Source organism: Hyla sarda, chromosome 4, assembly GCF_029499605.1.
Source record: "Hyla sarda isolate aHylSar1 chromosome 4, aHylSar1.hap1, whole genome shotgun sequence".
In the NCBI taxonomy this organism is placed as follows: Eukaryota; Metazoa; Chordata; class Amphibia; order Anura; family Hylidae; genus Hyla; species Hyla sarda.
In genome coordinates, this window is record NC_079192.1 from 249,032,694 (window position 1) to 249,058,851 (window position 26,158).

The following is a 26,158-nucleotide window of genomic DNA, read 5'->3' on the forward strand; positions in this document are numbered from 1 at the left end:
ATTGATGCCGGGGATCGGGGTCCCCAGCTCCCGGGGTCGTCTTCCCGATCACGTCCTCCGGAAGAGGGGCGGAGCGGGTTGCGGGAGTGAGACCCGCAGCAGGTGCCCTGATTGGTCGGCCGGTAAACCGGCCGACGAATCGGGGCGATCGTGAGGTGGCACCAGAACAGCCTGTAATTCCGAGTCACTGGTGACCCGATTGACCCGGAATTGTTCAGCGATCTGCGGCCATCGCCGACATGGGGGGTCATCATGACCCCCCTGGGCGATATGCCTCGATGCCTGCTGAACGATTTCAGCAGGCATTGGGCACCGGCTCCCCTCCGGCTAGCGGCGGGGGGCCAGGATTTGACAGGATGTACTCAAACGTCCTGAGTCCTTTAAGGTGTTAAAGCTCGCTATACCGCTTGGTACATTCCATGAGGGGTCACAGGTGGGTATTTACATTTTTACGTTTATGTCAGAACTGCTGTAAAATCAGCCACCCCTGTGCAAATAACCAATTTAGGCCGCAAATGTACATAATGCGCTCCCGCTCCAGAGCCTTGTTGTGCGTCCGCAGAGCATTTTACGTCCACATATGGGGTATTTCCGTAATAAGGAGAAATTGTGTTACAAATTTTGGGGCTCTTTTTTATTTTTTATTTTTATTTTTTATTTTTTTTTCCTTCTTGTGAAAATGAAAAGTATGGACCAACACCAGCATGTAAGTGTAAAAATGGTGTGTAAAAGGAGAAAAAGCCCCGATGTATTTCACCCCAAAAACCCAGGAAAAGTTATTGACTTGACTATAAGCCTAGGGTGGGAAATACATCGTCATCAACACCCCCGTCATTAACACCTCCTGTCAATGGTCAGTGGTCTTCAACCTGCGGACCTCCAGATGTTGCAAAACTACAACTCCCAGCATGCCCGGATAGCCTGTAGTTTTGAAACATCTGGAGTTCTGCAGTTTGAAGACCACTGCGGCCTTCATCATCCAGACACCCCTTTACTTTTCTACTCACCTCCCCTTGGTGGGAAGGAAGGGTGAGCTGGTCTGGGCCATCTATGCTGCAGGGACCGTCCGGTGGGGAGGGTTAGTCGTTCCGGGCTGTCCATCTTCACCGGGAGGCCCTCTTCTCCGCTTCAGGCCTGCCCCGGCCTAGTGACGTTGCCTTGACGACGACGCACAGGGACGCTCATGCGCACGGACGTCCCTGTGCGTCGTCATCAAGGCAACGTCACTAGGCCGGCACAGAGCGGAGAAGAGGGCCTCCCGGTGAAGATGGACAGCCCAGAACAACTAACCCTCCCCACCGGACAGTCCCTGCAGCATAGATGGCCCGGACCAGCTTACCCTTCCTTCCCACTGAGGGGAGGTGAATAGAAAACTAAAGAGGGGGGGGGGGGGGTCTGGATGATGACGAAGGCCGCAGTGGTCTTCAACCTTCGGACCTCCCAGATGTTTAAAAACTACAACTCCCAGCATGCCTGGACAGCCGATGGCTGTCCGGGCATGCTGGTAGTTGTAGTTCTGCAACATCTGGAGGTCCGCAGGTTGAAGACCACTAAAGGGATTGACGGGCGGAGAGTTCATTCGAGTATAAGCCGAGGGGGGCGTTTTCAGCACAAAAAATCGCGCTGAAAAACTCTGCTTATACTCGAGTATATGTGGTGTGTTTGTTTGTGTGTGTGTGTGTGTGTGTTTCGCCGCAGATTATGCTGTAAAATAAGTAATGTTATTACAAAGTACAATTGGTGATGCAAAAAACAAGCCCTTATAAGTGTCTGTAGGCGCAAAAATATGCTTTTCAGAAGATGAGGAGGAAAAATTAAGATTGTTTTAAGTCCTTAAGGTGAAAATGCGCTGAGTCCTTAAGGGGTTCATCACATTGTTCTACAGAATAAAGATAGAGCCCCCCTCAAACTTTGCAAAATTGCTGTTTCCTCCAATATTCCCCCACAAATGATTTTATTGGTTTGGCCATACATTTTATTGTACAATGAAAATTTAAAAAGTAATGGCTCTTAGAATGCGAGCAGGAAAAAACAAAAATGCTAAATTGGAATTTTCCTGTGTCCCCAAGCCACAATGGGCTGTGCCCTTAAGGGTTTAAAGTGGGTCCTGGTTTGGAATTTACTTGGACATATCTCACAGAAGTGCAATTGGCACAAAGTACCAGCAGGATCACCACCTCTCCCCCAAGATCGGCACATCTGAAGCAGGGCCAGTACATAATGCTTGCTGCGTTTTTCCCCACATTGGCCCATAGTTTATAAAGGGGACGGGCCAGTTTAGTGTGCAGGGCGTGATGTTTGAAATTAAAAACTCCATGCTAATAATAATACAGATTGCTTAGAGTACCTCTCATGATCTTGTTAAATGTTATAATCCTTCCAGTTCACTGCCCCCATCATGATAAACCACCCCCTGCCTTTATTTTTATTATTTGTTAGTTTTGTACCTTGATATTGCTCTGTATTTTCAGACTGGGTAGGGGCGTTCCCAGCAGGTGTGACATCATCTGAAGCCATACAGGGGAGAACTTCCTCCCTCACTCTGCTACACACAGCCCAGAGCAGTTCAATGTGAAATGAGCTATGATTGCATAAGGCTGCACACCCCTCCCCACCCCCCCTCAGCATTTCCTGGTTTGGGGTTTCTGCAAGGCCAACAGGAGTCCAAAGTCTGTGCAAAAGATGGGGGGGGGGGGGGGGGTAGGTAATGTGCTCTTCAAAAGCTGCCACTAGGTGTCTCCCTACTGGTCTGAACACAAAACTGAGAAAACTTTATTTTTATTTTTTTAAACAAAGTACATTAGAAAGATTTTTATTTACCATAAGAAGTGCAATAGCAAAAATTAGTTTAATGAGAATGCCCATTTAAATTCACAAATTTATTTAACAAAAAAATTCTGATAATACAATTTTGCAAAAACTATATAAAAAAAAAAAAAAAAAGTGGGCAGGGCAATGCATTTTATGTTTGTTTTTCGGCAAAGCACAGCCTAAATTTTCGGTTTTGGCCCAAAATTTCCCTTTTGCTTCATCCCTAATTAATAGAATTACTGTGTCGTAAACTCGTTTCCATATAAAGGTGATCTAAAGGGTTCAAAAAGTTGTGTACACCAAAACACTGAAGCTCACCCCCTCAAAAAACAAGCACTCATAAAGGTCTGTTAAAGTGGTTATCCAGCACTTAAAGGGGTAGTCCAGTGGAGAAAAACTTATCCCCTATCCTAAGGCTGGGACCCCTTGCAATCTCTCTGTATGGGGGCCAGGCTCTCCGGCCACATAGCGGGTGTCGACCACCGCACAAAGCTGGAGCCAACACGCCCCCTCAATACATGGCAGAGCCGGAGATTGCCGAAGGCAGTGCTTCGGCGCTCTGCCATAGAGTTGTACTGAGGGGGCGTGTCGGCAGCTGCTTCGTGCGGTGGTCGACACGCCCCCTTCCCACGGGCTGTCGGGCCCCGTACAGGAGATCACGGGGGGGCCCCCAGCGGTCGGAACCCCCCCCCCCCCCCCCCTGCGCGAACTGCAACTTATCCCCTATCCTTAGGATAGGGGATAAGTTGTTCACAACTGGACTACTCCTTTAACTCACAGGATAGGGGAAGTGTCTGAACCTCCGTGTGGGTTGGGGGGGGGGGGGGGGTCAGACTAGACACACACTTTTCTTTTTGGCCTTACAGGACATCTTTTAAATCTTTGTAGTTGTTGTAAAATATGTATTGAGTAGCTTGTTTGTTTTGATAATATATGAACAATGCATTGTTTATTTGAGCTTTACTGTGTAAATGAGTTGGTAAAATGTGTTTTTCAGTCTTGTTAGCTTTTCACTTCAGAGAGTCTGTTAGTTGTTTGGCAGCTATTCTAATATTATCCATGCATCGATGGCTTCATTAATTAGTCATTTACATAACAGTCAGCATTCTGCTAATAGATCGTAGATTACAAGACAGAGGCTTCTCTGCCACAAGGCTAGGCTACGTAGCACGTGAAACCTTTGTCACATACTGGAGGTTTTTTATTTCATTCTTATGGTACAGCGATACAGTTAAGAAGCTAAACATAATTTTGACAAATATTTTATTTAACCCCTCAAGTTCCACAGGTTTTTCAGTTTTTGCACTTTTATTTTTTCCCCTCATCACCTTCTAAAAATCATAACTAAATAACTAATTTTGCACCTACAGACTCATATGAAGGCTTATTTTTTGCGCCACCAATTGTAATTTGTAATGACCTCAATCATTTCACCACAAAATCTATGGCAAACCCAGAAAAAAAATATTTGTGGGGCAAAATTGGAGACAAAGCCATTTTGTAACTTTTGGGGGCTTTCAATTCTACGCAGTGTAATTTTCGGTAAAAATGACACCTTATATTCTGTAGGTCCATACGGTTACAGTGATACCAAATTTATATAGGTTTTCTTTATTTTACTACTGTAAAAAAAGAAAAAACTACATTCACCAAAATTAGTATGTTTAAAATTGTCCACTTCTGACCCCTATAACTTTAATTTTTCAATATACAGGGTGGTATGAGGGCTCACGTTTTGCGCCGTAATCTGAAGTTTTTAGCAGTACCATGATAGTTTTGATCAGACTTTTTGATCACTTTTTATAAAAAAAATAGTTTAGGGTATGCAAAGTGACCAAAAACACGCAATTTTGGCCTTTAAATTTTTTTTTTATGTATATGCCATTGACCGCGCGGTTTAATTAACCTTATATTATAGTTCGGACATTTACGCACGCAGTGATACCACGTGTTTGTTTATTATGTTAATGCTTGTGTTTTAAATTTTTTTTTTTTTTTTTTTTAAACTTTACACTTTTAGTCCCCCTTAGGGGACTTTTAGGAGAAATGATTTGATTCCTCATACAGATCAATGTGGTTACATAGAACCACATTGATCTGTGTGCTCTGCTCTTTATCATTCACGGCGCAGCAGCCGACATAGGAGAGGTAAGCCCTCAGAAGTGGATCGACCACCACGATCGCGCTGCGGGGGTGCAATCCACCCCACTGGACCACCAGGGAGCGTTTACAGGGTTCTAGGAGATGCCGCTTTCAGATCGCCGCATGTCTGCTATTAACCACTTGGGGACACACTGTGTACAGGTTACCCCCTCACATATACTAATGTGCCACAAACGGGAACTTGACATCACCAACCATTCCCATTTTATTAAGGTGTATCCATATAAATGGGCCACCCTGTAGTTTTTCAACATCTGGAGGGGACAGGGTACATTCACACAGGAGTAGGTTTACAGCGAGTTTTCTGCGGCAAGTTTTAAGATGCGACAAATTTTCCACCGCAGCTCAAGCTCCCAGTGAGAAACTCCACTGTAAACCCCTGCCCGTGTGAATGTAGCCTGACAACACTACAATATACCTACACAAAAAAAGTAAAACATTACATATACACAATATAAAATACGTCTTGTATGGCACGGTTTCAAAAACGGAGCCCCCAGCTGTTGAAAAACAACTCCCAGTATGGCCGGACAGCACTGACTGTCAAGGCATGCTGGGAGTTTTGCAAAAGCTGGAGGCACATTGTTTGGGAAACGCTGCTGTAGGGTATTTTGGTGGCCGATGAAAATCTCCAAAATAGGCGTCAAATACGCATGGCGCTCTCTTGCTTTGGAGCCCTGTCGTATTTCAAGGCAACAGTTTAGTGCCCCATATATGGGGTATTTCCGTTACGAATTTTGGGGGCTTTTTCTCCTTTTACCCCTTATGAAAAGGTAAAGTTGGGTTCTACACCAGCCTGTTAGTGTAAAAAAAAAATTTTTTTTTTACTTTAACATGCTGGTGTTGCCCCATAAAATTTTCGCAAGCTGTAAAAGGAAAAAAAGACCCCCAAAATTTGTGATCCAATTTCTCCTGAGTATGGAAATACCCCATATGTGGGTGTAAAATGCTCTGCGGGCGCACAACGTGGCTCAGGAGTGAGAGTGTACTATGTACATTTGACGTCTAAATTGGTGATTTGCACAGGGGTGGCTGATTTTACAGCGGTTCTGACATAAACGCAAAACAATAAATACCCACATGTGACCCAATCTTGGAAACTGCATCCCTCACGGAATGTAACAAGGATTATAGTTAGCCTTTAACGCCCCACAGGTGTTTGACGAATTTTCGTTTAAAGTTGGATGTGAAAATAAAGAGAGAAAAAAATAATTCTCAAACTCTGGTGTTAACCTACATTTTTCATTTTCACAAGGGAGAATTTTTTGGGAAACTTAACCCCTCACAAAATGTAATAAGGGGTGCAGTGAGCATTTAAAACCCACTGGTGTCTGACAGATTTTTGCAACAGTGTTCCGTGAAAATGAAAAATTTTATTTTTCATTTGCACAGCCCACTGTTGCAAAGATCTGTCAATTGCCAGTGGGGTGTATATGCTCACTGGACCCCTTATTTGAATTCTGTGAAGGGTATAGTTTCCAAAATGGGGTCAAATGTGGGGGGGTCCACTGTTCTGGCACCCCAAGGGGCTTTGTAAACGCATATGGCCCCCGACTTCCGTTCCAACCAAATTCTCTCTCCAAAAGCTCAATGACGCTCCTTCTCTTCTGAGCATTGTAGTCCGCCCGCAGTGCACTTTACATCCACATATGTGGTATTTCCATACTCAGAAGAAATGGTGTTACAAATTTTGGGAGGCTTTTTTTTACATATTGTGAAAATGAAAAATTTGGGGTTACCACCAGCATTTAGTGCAAAAAAATTTATTTTAAATTTTCACGTCCAACTTCAGTGGAAATTTGTGAAACACCTGCAGGGGTGTTAAGGCTCACTTTAACCCCTTGTTACGTTCCTTGGGGGGTGTAGTTTCCAAAATAGTATGACAATTTATTTATTTTTTTTTTTTTTTTTTTGCTGTTCTGGCACCATAGCGGCTTCCTAAATGCGACATGCGCTCCAAAAACCATTTCAGCAAAATTTGCTTGCCCAAAGCCCAAATTTTCTTTCCAAAAGGCACTCCTTCTCTTCTGAGCATTGTAGTGTGTCCGGAGTGCTCAGGACGTCCACACATGGGGTATTTCCATACTCAGAAGAGATGGGGTTACAAATTTTGAGGGGCATTTTCTCCTATTACCCCTTGTAAAAATGTGAAACTTGGGGGAAACCAGCATTTTTGTGAGAAAAAAAATTCATTTACACATCCGACTTTAGCGAAAAATCGTCAAACACCTATGGGGTGTTAAGGCTCACTGTACCCCTTGTTACGTTCCTTGAGGAGTGGGGTATAATTTCCCAAATAGTGTGCCATGTTGGTGTATTTTTTGCGATTCTGGCTGTACTCGAGAGAAATTGGGTTTCAAACTTTGGGGGGCTTTTTCTCTTTTACCCCTTCAAAAACTGGGTCTACAAGAAAATGCGAGTGTAAAAAATGAAGATTTTGAATTTTCTCCTTCACTTTGCTGCTATTCCTGTGAAAGGGTTAAAGGGGTACTCTGCCCCAAGCATCTTATCCCCTATCCAAAGGATAGGGGATAAGATGTGAGATCGCGGGGTCCCGCTGCTGGGGACCCCCGGGATCTCCGCTGAAGCACCCCGCTATCATTACTGCACAGAACAAACTCGCTCTGTTCGTAATGACCGGCAATACAGGGGCAAGAGCATTGTGACATCACGGTCCACCCCCTCAATACAAGTCTATGGGAGGGGGCGTGGCGGCCATAACTCCCCCTCCCATAGACTTGCATAAAGGGGGTGAGCCATGACGTCACGAGGGGGCGGGGCTGTGACGTCACGATGCTCCGGCCCCTATATCGCCAGTCATTACACACAGAGCGAGTTTGCTCTGTGCAGTAATGATAGCGGGTGCTGCAGCGGAGATTCCAGGGGTCCCCAGCGGTGGAACCCCTGCGTTCTGACAACATGCTAGGGGCGGAGTACCCATTGAACACACTTTCTGGATGTCATTTTGAATACTTTGAGGGGTGCAGTTTTTATAATTGGGTAATTTATGGGGTATTTCTAATTTGAAGGTCCTTCAAATCCACTACAAAACTAAACTGGTCCCTGAAAAATTCAGATGATAAAAAAATTATGTGAAAAATTAGAAAATTGCTGCTGAATTTTGAAGCCCTTTGATGTCTTCCAAAAGTTAAAAACACATGTCAACTTTATGACGAAAATATAAAGTAGACATATTGTATATGTGAATCAATATATAATTTATTTCTATTTTCTTTATAAGCAGAGAGCTTCAAAGTACAAAAAAATTAAAAATTTTCTAATTTTTTATCAAATTGTAGGAATTTTTCACCAAGAAATGATGCAAGTATCGACAAAAATTTACCAATGACATAAAGTAGAATATGTCACGAAAAAACATTCTCGGAATCAGAATGAAAAGTAAAATCATCCCAGAGTTATTAATGCTTAAAGGACAACTGTAGTGGAACACTTTTATATATATATTGCCGTGCCTCAAAAATAAACTCATACATACCTTCCTATGAGCCCTTGTTGGTCCGGCACAGGCCTCACGGTCCGGCAGTGCTGACCTCATTCCACTTCCTGGGGACTGGGACGCTGCAGAGCCGTCGACGTATCACCGGCCGCAGCGATGTCCCGCCCCGGCCTGTGATAGGCTGAGCCCACTGTCATGTAAGGAGCTCTGGCCGGCTTCTTACATGACAGTGGGCTCAGCCTATCATGGGCCGGGGCGGAACATCGCCCTGCGGGACCGTGAGGCCTGTGCCGGACTTTGCACCTAAAAATCCATATGATGGCTTATTTTTTGCGCCACCAATTCTACTTTGCAGTGACATCAGTCATTTTACCACAAACATCTACGGCGAAATGGAAAAAAAAATCATTGTGCGACGAAATTGAAGAACGCCATTTTGTAACTTTTGGGGGCTTCCGTTTCTACGCAGTCCATTTTTTGCAGTGATCAGGGTTATCGGCGGTCGATTGCTCAAGCCTGAATCTTAGGCTTGGAGCAATCAATCGCCGAGGGGAAACGCCGGAGGCAGGTAAGAGGACCTCCCCTCGTGTCCCAGCTGATCGGGACACCGCATTTTCACTGTGGTGGTGCCGATCAGCCCCACTGAGCAGCCGGGCAACTTTCACTTTCGGTTTAGACGCGGCGTTCAACTTTGAACGCCGCGTCTAAAGGGTTAATAGCGCGCGGCACCGCGATCACTGCTGCGCGCTATTAGCCCCGGGTCCCGGCATCAGATACATGCCGGGACCGACCCGATATGACGCGGGGTCACAGTGTGACCCCGCGTTATATGGTGGGAGCCGGCCAAGGACGTAAATATACATCCTTGGTCGTTAAGGGGTTAAAGTGATAGTGGTCAGATGTGCAAAAAATGCTCGAGTCCTTAAGGTGAAACTCAGCGTTTTTCAGTTTCTGCACTTTCGTTTTTTTCCTCCTAACACTTTCAATGTTCCACTTAAAAAAAATACACATTATGGCTTATTTTTTGGATGCTTTTTATTATAGGATGCTTTCTCAATTTTTTTGTGCTATTTACTGCTGTAATTTTATGTTTGGAAATAAAATTATTGAGGAAAAAAAAGGAAGGTGAAAACAGGCGGCATCATTAAGGGGTTAAAGGGGTACGCCGCCCCTAGACATCTTATCCCCTATCCAAAGGATAGGGGATAAGATGTCAGATCGCCGGGGTCCCGCTGCTGGGGACCCCCGGGATCGCCGCTGCGGCAACCCGCTATCATTACAGCACAGAGCGAGTTCACTCTGCACGTAATGACGGGCAATACAGGGGCAGGAGCATAGTTACGCCATGGCTCCGCCCCTTGTGGCATCACGGCCCGCCCCCCAATACAAGTCTATGGGAGAGGGCGTGGCGGTCGTCGCGTCCCCTGCCGTAGACTTGCATTAAGAGGGCGGGCCGTGATGTCACGAGGGGCAGAGCCATGACGTTGCGCTGCTCCGTCCCCTGTATAGCGGGGTGCCGCAGCAGCGGGACCCCGGCGATCTGACATCTTATCCCCTATCCTTTTGATAGGGGATAAGATGTCTAGGGGCAAAGTAGCCCTTTAAGGTTAATTAATTGCAACTTCTCTACAAATGTTGCTATCAAATCCAATTCATCCAGTACATCATAATGTTGCATAGTTTAATGGCATGTGTTAAAAGGCGGAGAGTTGACACACTTTTTTGTGTTTTTAGCTGGCGATTTTGATAAAATATGGAAAGAACACTGCAAAGATGAAGAAAGACTTTGTGAATATGCTGTTGCAATGAAAAGCTTAGCAGATAATCACTGGGCGAAAAAGTGTGAAGGAGAAGGTCGAATTGAATGGTGCCTCGGGTAACTTACAAATTATTTCTACAATATTTTATTGTATTGAATTTGTTTCTACATTGTTTTACCCATTGCGCCTAAATGTATCCTCTAGTGAGAATTAATCTTCATGTACACTGTTGTAGAACAGATTTGTTTTATGCTTTCTTCAAAAATCTATATGTGGAAATTTGACAAAGTATAGTGGCGACTTAGCAATGTTGGTGGAATTGCAGTGAAATCTGTTCCTAGAAACTTGGTATCTGTGGACCTGACCTTGCTGTGTTGCATGGATCCTTTATGCTTTGTACAGAAAGTCTTGTAGGAACCACCTTGCTAAGAATGAGATTGCTTCTTTGTGTGTAATCTGGAATGCCTTTCCCTAAGATCCCACAATTACCCATGTAGCATTGTTTACTTTTGGCTGTACTTAAACCACTTCATACAGAGCTGTATAATGGCTGTCTAATTTCTCTTCAGGTTCTTTATTCGTAAGGTCTAAAATTGTTGTAGACAATTGTTCTGGCCAGACCTGACTAGTAGAGGCTATTGCAGCACAGGGCCAGGGCAGGTGAGTGTTTTCTGAAGGACATGTTATTCAACCGATGGCTCTCCAGTTGTTACAAAACAAACTAAAAGTTGTAGTTTTCAACAGCTGAAGAACCACATTTTGGAAAATAATGATCTAAAGGGAAACTGTCATCAGTGTCATCCACACTACAGGCAGGTTGTGCATGTGACACTGATTATAACGATACTTACCAATCCATGGTCCCGTCCTTCTGTTATGCTTCTTAGTCCAGTGGCAGGCTTGGTGAATAGGCGGAGCTTCAGGAGCATGCAAACGTCACATCCGCTGCTTCCCTAAGCCTGCTCACAGAGGGACCCAGCGGAGGGAGAAGCAGCAGCGGTGACACCAGCTTGCCTGCCATGCACCAAGACTGCTGCCTGATTGATGAAGAGAACAGATAAACTGGACCATGGATCTGGGTTATAATCCGTGTCACCCGCACTACATGCCTGTACCAACAGGTTAGTGTGGGTGTCACTGATTAGTTTCCCTCTAAGGAGCATAGTTCATGGTGGGCACAGGGGCATCATTATTTGATTCAAACGCAAGAACAGCAATCCAGTAGAATCCAGTAGAAAATCCAGATTTTATTAACTCACGGTAAAAACGGTACAAGCAACCAGCAGATCAGACGCGTTTCAGGCGCATGCACCCTTCATCACTGACTAAGGGCGCATGCGCCTGAAATGCGTCTGATCTGCTGGTTGCTTGTACCGTTTTTACCGTGAGTTAATAAAATCTGGATTTTCTACTTACCCACGCTGGATTGCCGTTCTTACGTTTGGATTTGTGTGCACCAGGCTGGGTGCGAATCCGTGTCGAGGGTGTACGGGTGGAGCGAGCTGGATTACATTGCCAAATACTTATCATTATTTGATTCCAGGCAGTGTGTGACATAATATTTAGGGGGCACAGCATATGGCAGTATTATCTTTAGGGGTGCAACGGGATAGTATTTGGTGCTAGTATAAAGGGCGAGAATCCAAAGATCTCTGGGCAGCAAACTCTCTCAGGAGGCTCAACTTAATATTGATGTGATATTTCTCTTATTTGATAGCTCATAATGAAATTGCTGATCCAAACACCCAATTTATAAATTAAAAATGTTCAGGGGTTTCTAAACTTGACTGTAATTTTGTCATTTTATTGAAGATAAATATCGTCTAAAATTTTACTCCCATTATTTCTGAAAAACACATAAAGTAAATGTCTATTGAATACTTGTTTGTAGAATTTTTATATATTTCACACCTGTATTCAGTAAATGGGCTAAACTTGTAAAAGAAAAAAAAATGTTTTCTCTTCTTAGTGTCTGTCAAGAATATTTCTTCAATGGAGGCAAAAGAAAAGCAATTGAAAAAGATGCTAGAAGAGCTGCCTTAAATAATACCCAACACCCCAGCGCCGACAACATACTCATGTCTGGTCTCCATGTTTCAAATGTCACCGCAGAAAATCAAGAGTGCGTATCGCTTTCTATCTGGGCAGTTGTTATTATTATTATTATTATTTATTTTTTCATCTAAATTAAAATATTTGCAAATTTAGGTTTCTGGTAGCATATGTATAGCTTTAGCTGTAAACCAAGCTTAAAGGGGTACTCTGGTGGGAAAAATGTCATATATACTGACTAAACAGATTTGTAAATTACTTCTTCTATTAAAAAAATCTTAATCCTTCCAGTACTTATTAGCTGCTAGTTTTTGTAAGTCTGACCACAGTGCTTTCTGCTGACACCTCTCTCCGTGTCAGGAACTGTCCAGAGTAGGAGCAAATCCTCATAGCAATTCCTGACACACAGAGGTGGCATCAGAGAGCACTGTGGTCAGACAGAAAATAACTCCACTTCCTCTGGAGCATACAGCAGCTGATTAGTACTGGAAGGATTAAGATTTTTTTAACAGAAGTAATTTACAAATCTGATTAACTTTCTGGCATCTGTTAATTTGAAGAGAATTGTTTTCCACCGGCGTACCCCTTTAAAGTGGTACTCTACCCCTGGACATCATACCCCCCTCTATCCAAAGGATAGGGTATAAGATGTCTGATCACAGGTGTTCCGGCCGCTGGGCACCCCGTGATCTCCGCGCGTCATTTTTATTCAGAACGCTGGGTTCGGGTGGCCATGGTCGTCACCCTCCCCGCTCTCCCACTAATAGGCGTGACGTCATGACCATGGCTGCCTGAATCCTGCGTTTAAGAAAATGGCGGACCCCAGAGCTAAATTTCAAGTGGCATAGCATTTTATGTACACAATCTTGCACAACTTGTGTACTTTTGCTGTTGGCATTCTGAGGTTAAATTAATATAACTTGTCATTCTTTTATTAGCTTTCATCTGCATGGCAAGATCCGATTGCTTGATGTGGGAAGCTGCTATAATCCTTTTATGAAGTATGAAGACTTTCTAGCTGTTGGTATCGATATTGTACCGGCTGTTGAGGTAAGCTATAGTGGCACGTTTTGCATATATGTAGCACATCAGTCCAGAGCATGGGGAAAATGGACTCTAGTTTTGTGAGATGATAGTCTGCACAGTATCAAAGAAATGTAACTTTTGTAAGTACTACTAATAGGGGAGTATATTGATTCCGATTAAAAGCAAAGTATAAGTCTATTTTGATCTATATGTCAATTAAATCATTGGTTTTAGCGGATTAGATGTGAATTTTGCAAGTTAGCTCGTAGTACAATGTCTACTGTTTAGAGCCTGTAGTAACCACAGTGAACAGGTGCCCTAAATAGTCAATATTTTTAAGTACTAAAGGATGATATTGATGATTTTGTAGACAATTATCACTAACACCTATGGAGCTGTTGTGTACCACAATAACACAGGGCCAGAGAAGGGTTTTCTCTGCAATGACACTACAAACCCATAACCACCTCATAACAAGGACATTTGAGGCTGCAGATCAAGCCTGAAATCCTGTCTACCTCCTACATATTTCTGAAAGAGAAAATTGAACCGCAATGGTTGTCTTAGTGATCCTTTTATATATGCTTGGTATGTCCTGAAATCGTCAATATGTCCGCCCACTTACTATACACATCGCATATGTCTAATTTCTTAACCTATAAGCTCTCGCGTTATAGCCAGAGTAGAGAACCTATATGCCAGTCCCCAATCTGCAGTCTGCTGTTGTCCACTTCCTCTTCGGCGTACTGGCTATCCGCACAGTCAGGCTACTGCAAGTAAGTAAATCACCCCATTGGTCACTCAGTCTCCAATCCAGCAGCACGCTCTGCACGTGATTACTTGCTATACTGGTACTTTAGGACCAAGGGTGTACCTGTACGCCCTGAGTCCTTAAGTGGCTTTGAAGTGAGCACAGGAGCTATCAGTAGCCAGACACTCACTGTTTGACAGGGAGCGGCGGTCCTGCCACTGCTGGTCATTAACCCTTTAGACACCGCCATCATTGCCGATCACCGCATCTAAACTGAAACTAAAAATCTCCGGTAGCTCAGAGGGGCTCACTGAACCCCCCGCGACCTGATTGCAGGGGTTTTGTGAGCTAAAACAGTGGAGGAGGGTCCCCTTTACCTGCCTCCTGCCGTTGATCGCAGACTCACTGATGTAGCCTGGCTTAGCCAGGCTATATCAGTGGCTCGCCGATCACACTGTGTATTGCTATGCCATAGGTAGAGATGAGCGAAGTTACAGGGATTCGATTTGTCACAAACTTCTCGGCTCGGCAGTTGTTGACTTTAGCCTGCATAGATTAGTTCAGCTTTCAGGTGCTCCGGTGGGTTGGAAAAGGTGGATACAATCCTAGGAGAGAGTCTCTTAGGACTGTATCCACCTTTTCCTACCCACCAGAGCACCTGAAAGCTGAACTAATCTATGCAGGCTAAAGTCAGCAACTGCCGAGCCTAGAAGTTTGTGAAGAATTGAATCACTGTAAGTTCACTCATCTCTAGCCATAGACAAAGCTTTATACAGTAAATGCAATCTAATGATTGCATATCAAAGGGACTTAAAAAGTATAAAAAAAAAATAGTTTCTAAAGTGATATAAAACTCCATCCCCTTTAAATTAGCCTTATTTTCCCATTTTACAAAAAAGGGAAAAAACAACATTCGGTATCATCTTGTGCATAAAGGTCTTAGGATAGAGAGAGAGGTCATTACAACGTACAACTGGTCTCGCAAAAAAAAAGCCCTCATATTGTTCCGTAGGTGATTTTAGTTAGGGATTTTAAAAGGAGGAGGAAACCAAAAACAACCTGTACGCCCGGTCCCGGTATATAACGTGGAGTCACGCCGTGGCGGCTAATGACAGCCGGGACCCTGGGCTAATAGCATGCGTCACGGATCGTTTTACCGCACGCTATTAATCATTTTAGATGCGACATTCAATGTTGATCGCCGCGTCTAAAGTAACAAAAATACACTCCCGACAGCTCAGTTGGGCGGAGAAATTTGATTTACCGATGAGCTAGAACACGAGTGGAGGTGCCTTACCTGTCTCTGTCGCATCCAATCGGCGATCGATTGCTCCAAGCCTGAAATCCAGGCTTGAGCAATCGACCGCCGATAACACTGATCATCGCCGTGTTCATGCACGGCAATGATCTGTGTAGCAGATCAGTATGTGCCGGGTAATAGCCACTAGAGGGGGCTATAACACTGCAAAAAAAAAAAGTGAAAAAAGTTAATGGGGTATTCCAGGATTTTTTTTATTTGACTATGGTTCAGGGGCTGTAAAGTTAGTGTAGTTCATAATATAGTGTCTGTACCTGTGTGGGATGGTTTTCTCACAATTCTTATGTGATTTTCACCCCGCTATTTATTTTTACCAGCATACAAAATTACTGTTGGGTGGGGTGGCTGATGTGTGAGAGGGAGGAAATGGAATTGTGGGATTTGTAGTAAAAAATAAATTAAATAAATAAAAAAAAAAAAAAAAGTAAAACAGGAAATAGCAGTTCACAAAAAGCTAGCCACAGCATTACGGTAATCTCACAACATAGCCATTTAGCCCCAAGACAAGCACAGATCCTTCCTAAGCATGTCCATAACTGTCTGCCAGGTACGTACTAAAATCACCTTATGGTGGATAACCCCTTTAATAAAGATCATTTATCCCCTTCCCTAATAAAAGTAAGAATCGCCCCCCCCCCCCCTTTTCCCATAAAAAAAAAAAACTGTGTAAATAAAATAAACATGTGGTATCTCTGCATGCGGAAATGTCCGAATTATAAAATATATTGTTAATTATACTGCATGGGCAATGGCGTACGCGCCAAAAAATTCCAAAGTCCAAAATAGCGTATTTTTGGTCATTTTTATAATATGAAAAAATGAATAAAAAGTGATCAAAAAGTCCAATCAATACAAAAATGGTACCGATAAAAACTTCAGATCACTGTGCCAAAAAATTAGCCCTCATACCGCCCCATACGCGGAAAAATTGAAAAGTTATAGGGGTCAGAAAATGACAGTTTTAAAGTATAAATTTTCCTGCATTTAGTTATGATTTTTTCAGACGAAATACAAAATCAAACCTATGTAAGTAGGGTATCATTTTAACTGTATGGACCTAGAGAATAAAGATAAGGTGTCATTCTTTAACGAAAAATGCACTGTGTAGAAACTGTGTAGAAACGGAAGCCCCCAAATGTTACAAAATTGCATTTTTTCTTTAATTTTGTTGCACTATGAATTTTTTTTTCCTATTCGCGGTGTATATTTTGGTAAAATGACTGTCACTGCAAAGTAGAATTGGTGGCGCAAAAATAAGCCATAATATAGAACTTTAGGTGCAAAATTTAAAGCGTTATGATTTTTAGAAGGTGATGAGGAAAAAATGTAAATGCAAAAACGGAAGAACCCAGAGTCCTTAAGGGGTTATGGGGCTAATCTAAATTGTTCTTTGTAGGTCTTAACTCCTTAAGGAAGCAGGGTGTACCTGTACTTCCTGATGCCGCGATATAACGTGGGGTTACACGGTGACCCCACGTCTTATCATGTCAGTCCCAGCAGCTAATAAAAGCGCTATTAACCCTTTAGGCCGTGGTTTCACAGCGGTGGTCCTGATCAGCCCGACGGAGCATCTAAACTTTTTAGATGCCGCAATTAACTTTGATCGCCACATCTAAAATTTAGACGCTCTGTCAGGCTGATCGAGAAAACCGCGGTGTTCCGATCAGCTGTATGGACACGAGGAGGGTCCCTACCTTCCTCCTCGTTGTCCGATCGCCGAATGACTGCTCCTTGCCTCAGATCCAGTCAAGCGGCGATAACATTGATCAATGCTATGCTATGGCATAGCAGTGATCAGTGTGTGCTATGTTATAGTCCCCTATGGGGGCTATAACATAGCAGGAAAAAAAACTATAAAAATATATTAATCCGCACAGTCTGCGTGCAAAGAAAATTCCAAAGTCCAAAATAGCGTATTTTTGGTCACTTTTTATACCATAAAAAAAATTAACAAAAAGCGATCAAAAAGTATGATCAAAACAAATATGGTACCGCTAAAAACTTCAGATCACGGCACAAAAAATAAACCTTCGTACCGCCCTGTAAACAGAAAAATAAAGAAGTTACAGGGGTCATAAGAGGACCATTTTAAATGTATACATTTTTGTGCATTGTTATGATGAAAGTTAAAAAATGGCGCTTTTTTCTTCAATTTTGTCGCACACTGATATTTTGTAATATATATATAGCTTGAAAAAGATCCTGGAGAGGATCGAAACGTCGCTGCTGTTTTGCACATTGTTTTGATGGAATAAATTTTATCTTTTTTTCACACCATTGGAGTGCTGCCCTGATCTTCCTTCTTTTATATTTATATATATATATATTATATTATATTATATTATATTATTATATATTATATTATATTATATTATATATTATATTATATATTATATTATATTATATATATATTATATTATATTATATATTATATATATATTATATTATATATTATATATATATTATATTATATTATATATTATATATATTATAATATATTATATATATTATATTATATTATATATTATATATATTATATTATATTATATTATATTATATATTATATATATATTATATTATATATTATATATATATTATATTATATTATATATTATATATATATTATATTATATTATATATTATATATATATTATATATATATTATATTATATTATATTATATTATATATTATATATATATTATATTATATTATATATTATATATATATTATATATTATATATATATTATATATTATATATATATTATATATTATATATATATTATATTATATTATATTATATATATATTATATATTTATATATTATATTATATATTATATTATATATTATATTATATATATTATATATTATATATTATATTATATATATTATATATTATATTATATATTATATTATATTATATTATATATTATATTATATATATATTATATTATATTATATATTATATTATATTATATATTTTATATATATATATATATATATATATATATATATATATATATATATATATAATAAAAAAAAAAACATTTTTGTGTGTGTGTTTTGCTGTAGATTTTTGGGTAAGGGGTCTGGCATTACAAAGAAAAAATAAGCCAAAAAATAAGCCATCAAATGGGTCTGTAGGTGCAAAATTTAAAGGGTAAGATTTTTAAAAGGTGAGGAAAGAACCCTGAGTCCTTAAAGGAGAGGTCTCATGGAGAAAAAATGGACAGGTTTAGGTGCAGAAATTAAAGTTATATAACTTTGTAAATCACTTACATCACCCATCCTACATGGAAAGTATGTTTTCACTGATTCTTTTGTCAGACAGGAAGGTCAGCAGTTCAGGTTTCTGGTGACTTGTGACCCCCCCCCATCCACCTCCGTTATACTGGGGGCCGTGACGTAACACATTCCCACAATACCCCACGCAGCCTTCAGTTCAGCTGCCCGCCCCGTGCACGGCCTCTGCCCGCCCCATCTGATAAATATTCATTTACCCATCTCCCCTGCTATGTGGTTGGCTGAGCAGCTTTGAATATGCAATAGCTGCTTCAGCCAATTAGAGCAGCCCCTGCGCACACTCTCACATTCATTCTTCTCCCATGGCAGGGGAGAGCGTGACCTGACAGTGTTCTGCCCTGCCTCAGTCCAAAAAAACTGTAATCACCCTCATTTGTCCCCTGTATTTGTCCCCCTGCACTCTCCCCTACATCTGTCCAGTTTATCTCTGTGTCCTCCCGGCAGCACTATATCACCGAGGACTCAGCGCTGATCTGAACAAGAATACACACTTCTATAGCCCAGGAGTGCGCTCCCCTGCGTCTGGGCTATAGAAGTATGTGTCCCCACTTTGATCAGCGCTGAAGCTGCGGTAATATAGGCATGCTGGGAGTTGTAGTTTTGCAACAGCTGGCTGGGGGCACCCTGGTTGGGAAACAGTGTTTCCCAACCAGTGTGCCTCCTGCTGTTGCAAAACTACAACTCACAGCATGCCCAGACAGCCTTCAGCTGTCCGAGCATGCTGGGAGTTGTAGCTTTGCAACTGCTGGGGGCATCCTGGTTAGCAGGGATTGGATGAGACAGGCTGCCAGGGGAAGCTGGGGGCGTAGCAGAACGGGGGGGGGGGGGGGTTGGGAAGGAGAGGAATGTGTGGGCGTAATGGGGGTGGAGAAGTGAGGCAGTGGAGGCTGGGCTGGTGCCGTGCAGACCGGAAGTAAGGGAGATACATGAACCCGGAAGTTACGGGATTTCAGCGGCGATTGCGGGCGAACGGAACGGGCAATTTTGACGGGGACCAGGTCATCATGAAGGTCAGAACATGTACTTTTAATATGAGCTTTTTTTTTTTTTTTTTTTTTTTTTAAATTGGGGCATGGGATTTCTTCTTTAAGTACCTGTACGTCCTTAGTCCTTAAGGGGTTAAGGACCTAGGGCGTACCTGTACCGGGGTGACTGCTGTTATCGATCAGCAGGCACCCCGCGCAAATGCCCAGGGGGGTCATTAGACCCCCACATGTCGGCGATCAGCACAAGTCGCAAGTGAAATCACACTTTCGATTTGCCGTTATTCGGGGTCATACGGGTCTATGGTGACCCGGAAAATAAGGGTGATCTCAGTTGTCTAAGACACCCATGATCCCCCTGAAGGAATAGGAGTGAGGTGGCAGGGGTGCCACCCCTCCTATTCCTGCTATTTGTCGTCAAGACGTGACCATCAATAGCAGATCGGGGGGGCTAACTTTAGGTTTCCCCGTCCTGCCCACCCACAATAGGCCGGGCAGAACGGGGAAACCGAAGTGGACCGGCGCTGACGTCTACTTACCCTGCGGGCGAGGCTGCGGGTGGCGATCGGTGTCGGAGATCGGCGGGCGGCTATGTCATGCGGCTTACTCCCTGGAGCCTCCAGAAGCCGGTGAATTGCCTAGCAACATCTGGAGGGCTACAGTTTGAGACCACTATACAGTGGTCTCTACACTGTAGCCCTCCAGATGTTGCAAAACTACAACTCCCAGCATGCCCAGACAGCTATTTGGGCATGCTGGGATTTGTAGTTTTGCAACAGCTGGAGGGCTACAGTTCCTACAACTCCTAGCATGCCCACACAGCAGTTTGCTGTCTGGGCATGCTGGGTTTTCTAGTTTTGCAACATCTGGAGGGCTACAGTTTGGAGATCACTGGCAGTGGTCTCTAAACTATGGCCCTTCAGATGTTGCAAAACTGCAAATCCCAGCATGCCCAGACCAGGGGCGGATCCCGAGTCTACTCTCAGGAGTATTAGAGTATTTTGTGTTGGTGGACAGAAAATAAGATTTTGCTTACGGAACTTACAATATTATTAAATGTATCATACAGTCCTAACCTTGTTTAAGACTCTTGGGCCATGCTCACATGTCAGAATAATAATCAAATATACCAATTGCCACAGAATGGGAAAGTGCTAAAGAAGTTTTTACCATTTGAAACTACAGCTCCCAGTATGACCTTAGCAGTGGTGAGGGGATGCTGGGAGTTGTTGTTTCACCCATCATAACTGCAGAACTTCTTCAGTGACTACAGCTCTGAGTGAGGTAGATAGGGGATGGATAGGAGATAGGGGGATGGATAGGGGATAGATAGGAGAGAGAGAGATATAGATATGAGCTAGATATGAGATGGATGGATAGATAGATAGATAGATATGGCCCGCAACCAGTCTTGGCGTCTAGTGAGTAGGGGCCCTATTGGGGGGGAGAGAGAGAGAGATAGATAAATAGATATGAAAAAGACAGATGATAGATAACTAAATAGATAGATATTAGAGTTTCCCAAATAGGGTGCCTCCAGCTGTTGAAAAACTACAACTCCCAGCATGGCCACACAGACAAAAACATGCTGGGAGTTGTAGTCTTGCAACAGCAGAGGGTGTCCTGGTTGAGAAACCATGAGATGGAGGTAAATAGTCACTATCTCATTGTTTTTCAACCAAGGTGCCTCTAGCTGTTGCATGAGATATTGCCTATTTATCTCCTACTAATCCCCAAATTAAAGGGTAAAACACTACATATACACCCCCTTACACTCTCCTCCCCCCCCCCCCCTCAATAAAAATGAAAAGCGTATTGTACAGCAGTGTTTCCAAAATGGAGCCTCCAGCTGTTGCAAAACAGCTCTCAGCATTTCCAGACAGCCACTGACTGTCCAGGCATGCTGGGAGTTTAGCAACAGCTGGAGGCACCCTGTTTGGGAATAACTGGCGTAGAATACCCCTATGTCCACCCCTATGCAATCCCTAATTTAGTCATCAAATGCGCATGGTGCTCTCTCACTTCGTAGCCCTGTCGTATTTCAAGGAAAAAGTTTAGTGCCACATATGGGGTATTTCCTTACTCGGGAGAAATTGCACTACAAATTTTGGGGGGCTTTTTCTCCTTTTACCCCTTATGAAAAGGAAAAGTTGGGATCTACGCCTGTTGGTGTAAAAAAAATAAAAAAAAAACACTTTTACACTAACCTGCTGGTGTTGTCCTGTTACTTTTTATTTTCACAAGAGGTAATAGAAAAAAAAATTTGTAGCGCAATTTCTTTTGAGTACGGAAATACCTCATGTGGACATGAAATGCTCTGCGGACGCACAACAAGGCTCAGGACTGAGAGCGCACTATGTACATGTGAGACCTAAATTGGTGATTTGCACAGGGGTGGCTGATTTTCCAGCGGTTCTGACATAAACGCAAAAGAATAAATACCCACATGTGACCCCATTTTGGAAACTACACCCCTCACGGAACGTAACAAGGGGGGTATAGTGAGCCTGAACACCCCACAGGTGTTTGACAAAAAGTTGTATGGGAAAATTTAAAACAAAATTTTTTTCACCAAAATGCTGGTGTTACCCTAAATTTTTCATTTTCACAAGGGAAAATAGGAAAAAAGCCCCCCAAAATTTGTAGCCCCATTTCTGCATGCAGGAAAATGTATACGTTTAAAATTGTCATCTTCTGACCCCTATAACTTTTTTATTTTTCAGTGTTCAGGGCGCTATGAGGGCTCATTTTTTGTGCCGTGATCTGAAGTTTTTGTCTGTACCATTTTTGTATTAATCTGACTTTTTGATCGCTTTTTATTCATCTTTTCATGATATAAAAAGTGACCAAAAATACACTATTTTGGACTTTGGAATTTGTTTGCGCGTACGCCATTGACCGTGCGGTTTGATTAGCGGTATATTTTTTTTTATTCGGACATTTCCGCACACGGCGATACCACATATGTTTATTTTTTTTATTTACACTGTTGTTTTTTTTTTTTTTTTTTATTATTGGAAGTGCCGGGTGATTCAAACTTTTATTAGGGGAAGGGATAATTCATAGGGTTAATGATTTTTTTACACTTTTCTTTTGCAATATTATAGCTCCCATAGGGGGCTATAACATTGCATTTACTGATCTTTAACACTGTTCAATGCATCTCAATAGAGATGCAATGATCAGTGTTTTCGGTGATTGATTGCTCAAGCCTGGATCTCAGGCTTGAAGCATTCAATCGGCGATCAGACTGCAGGAAGGAAGGTAAGAGACCTTCCTCCTGTAGTACAGCTGTTCGGGATGCCGCGATTATACCACGGCGATCCCGAACAGCTCTCTGAGCTAGCCGGGCACTTCTACTTTCACTTTTAGCTGTGTGGCTCAGCTTTGAGCGCGCAGCTAAAGGGTTAATAGCGCGCGGCACCGTGATCAGTGCCGCGCGCTATTAGAGGCGGGTCCCGGCTTCACTATGACGCCGGGCCCGCAGTGATATGATGCGGGGTCACCGTGGGACCCCGCATTATATCACTGGAGCGGGATCAAGGACGTACTCATACGTCCTTGGTCCTTAAGGGGTTAAATTTTGTGAGGGGTGTAGTTTCCAAAATGGGGTCACATGTGGGGGTGTCCACTGTTCTGGCACCATGGGGGGCTTTGTAAACGCACTTGGTCCCTGACTTCCATTCCAAACAAATTCCCTTTTCAAAAGCTCACTGGCACTCCTCCTCTTCTGAGCATTGTAGTGCGCCATTGGAGTACTTGACATCCACACATGGTGTATTTTCATACTCAGGAGAAAATAACCCCTAAAATTTGTAACCCCATTTCTTCAATTACCCATTGTAAAAATTTAAAATTTGGGGAAAAACCAGCATTCTAGTGAAAAAATATTTTTTTTATTTACACATCCAACTTTAACAAAAAGTTGTGAAATACCTCTGAGGTGTTAAGGCTCACTGTACCCCTTTTTGTTCCTTAAGGGGTGTAGTTTCCAAAATAGTATGCCATTTTGGGGGGCATTTTCTCCCATTACCCTTTATAAAAATGGTAAATTTGGGAATTAACACATCAGACTTTAATGAAAAGTCATCAAACACCTGTGGGGTGTTAAGGCTCACTGGACCCCTTGTTGCGTGCTTTGAGGGGTGTAGTTTCCAAAATAGTATGCCATGTGGGGGTGTTCTGCTGTTCTGGCACCATAGGGGCTTCCAAAATGTGACATGCCCCCCAAAAAACATTTCAGAAAAACTCACTCTCCAAAATCCCATTGTCGCTCCTTCCCTTCTGAGCCCCCTACTGCGCCCGCAGAACACTTGACATCCACATATGAGGTATTTCCTTACTCGAGATAAATTGGGTTACAAATTTTGAGAGGATTTTTCAAAAACTGGATCCACAAGAACATGCGAGAGCAAAATAAAGGAGAAAATTCTAAATTTTTTAGTTATTCCTGTGAAACACCTAAAGGGTTAACACACTTACCGAATGTCATTTTGAATACTTTGAGGGGTGCAGTTTTTATAATGGGGTCATTTGTGGGGTATTTCTAATAGGAAGGCCCTTCAAATCCACTTCAAACCTGAACTGGTCCATGTAAAATTCTGATTTAGAAAATTTTGTGGAAAATTGCTACTGAACTTTTAAGCCCTCTGATGTTTTCCAAAAGTAAAAACATGTCAACTTTATGATGCAAACTATCCAAATTAGGGATCGACCGATATCTATTTTTTTTTTTTTTTTAGGGCCGATAACTTATACCGATATTCCGGTATAAGTTATCGGCTATGTATCTTGTCCACTTAGTGGCCAGATTTATAAGGCCATGAAAGTGACATAAAAAGACAATTTTATACATGGAGTAAATTATGAATCTTTATTTTTTTTACCTGCTGTATCCTATACAAAAAAATTATTTTAAATGACCGTGCTCATTTAAGGCAGACTATTGTGTCATAAATAGTAACCTTATACTCAGACTAGGTACACAATATCCGCGGTAAACAACTGATAATTTGGATTATCCTGATGACTCACATTGAGACTGGCATGTATCATATTTTATGTAGAGGGTGGCAATAAATCGCACAAAGGTGACTTATCAACTAGTTGGACCTTTGTAACATCTACTTTGATGTGCTACAGCCCATAGCAAAGCATAATCTTCCTGGAGTTTAAATTAGGGAATCCAGCTTCAATTTCCAGAAGGATTACAGAGGAACATCACATCAGAGAGTTATAAGTAGATATTCCACAATCATCCCATGAGTAATGTAAGAATTTACTACAACATATGTCAGGACTGGTGACAACCCCTTCTTTTTTTTTTCTTTCCTCAATCCACCCAGACTGCAATAACGTATTCTCCTGACCACTGTAGGGTTTGCAGCCTTTGGTTCCTCACTTCTAAAGTCAAGTGCACAATGTATTCCAACAAAATAGATTTAGACTCCTGACCGCCACCCCCATCCCAGTCTTGACTCCTCAATTGTTGCTATAGGGAGATTTGTACAATGTAATCCACTGCTGAATTTAAGCTAGTGTTTGTCTACCTCACGGTCTCTTTTGCCACTTATGGGGAGCCTTTTTTGACCCCTAGAAAAACATATCTTCCACTAAACAACCCATCCATGACAGATGGCCCTTCAGGGTAGAATAGAAGATTGTGCGGACAGTACACTGTTATGGCAAAAGCTGGTTACCGCCTTCAGCATACAGTCCCATGTTAATAACATCACTCCACTTCCTTCAGCCTCCTAACATACAGTCCTATGTAAATGGGATCACTTTCCTCCCTCCCCCCCCCCCCTCCCAAAAGTCCCATAAAAATCACCCCTCCCATGCTGTCTCATCCTAGAACCTCATTTTACCTCTGCTTCCTACATAGAACTTACTGCTTCCTGCCCCAGCATGCAGCTTGCCGTTTTTGTCTCAGCACTGTAATCTGCAAGGCCCTGTCCCTACCTTGCAAGGCCTTGCCACTTACTGGGACATCATGGTGTCAGCAGCCACTCCACTCTGTAATGTATATGATGGTGATTGACCTTCTGCTGATTGCTGCAGCAACGTAACAGCACTCAAAGTGCCCTGCCAGCAGAATCCGATGTTCTATGTTACGAACAGTGGTGCTCTGTGTGCAGGGGGAGGAGCAGATCATTTTTTTTTGGAAGACAGGGGGTTGACTTCCAGTGAGGCTACTTTGGGCCTTTAAGAATAGTTGGCATGTGCACTAGGCACATTTAGGGAAATGTACAAAGACCAGCATATTACATGCCAGTTCCTGGCCCCTTAAAGGGGATAGGGGATAAGATGTCGGATCTCTGCGCCGGCACCCCAGTCATCTGGTGCACAGAGTGAACTTAACTGTGCCGGATGTCTAGCGATGCAGCGCCCGTGGCTCGTGACGTCACGGCTATGCACCAGCCACGCACCCCCGAGATCAGACATCTTATTCCCTATCCTTTCGATAGGGGATAAGATGTTTAGGGATGGAGTACCCTTTAATCTTACTGTGCAGTGACAGGCCTTGCACCCTGG

General features: G+C 42.5%; 1 protein-coding gene across 1 annotated transcript in view; it reads left to right on the top strand.

The window, feature by feature from the left end:
• Positions 1-26,158, top strand: part of BMT2 (base methyltransferase of 25S rRNA 2 homolog) — a 57,219-nt gene that overhangs the window by 23,134 nt on the left and 7,927 nt on the right. Inside the window, exons 2-4 of the mRNA XM_056573888.1 lie at positions 10,166-10,307; positions 12,161-12,313; positions 13,182-13,293. Of these exons, the coding sequence (XP_056429863.1) occupies positions 10,166-10,307; positions 12,161-12,313; positions 13,182-13,293 (407 nt within the window). The remainder of the gene's footprint in view (positions 1-10,165; positions 10,308-12,160; positions 12,314-13,181; positions 13,294-26,158) is intronic.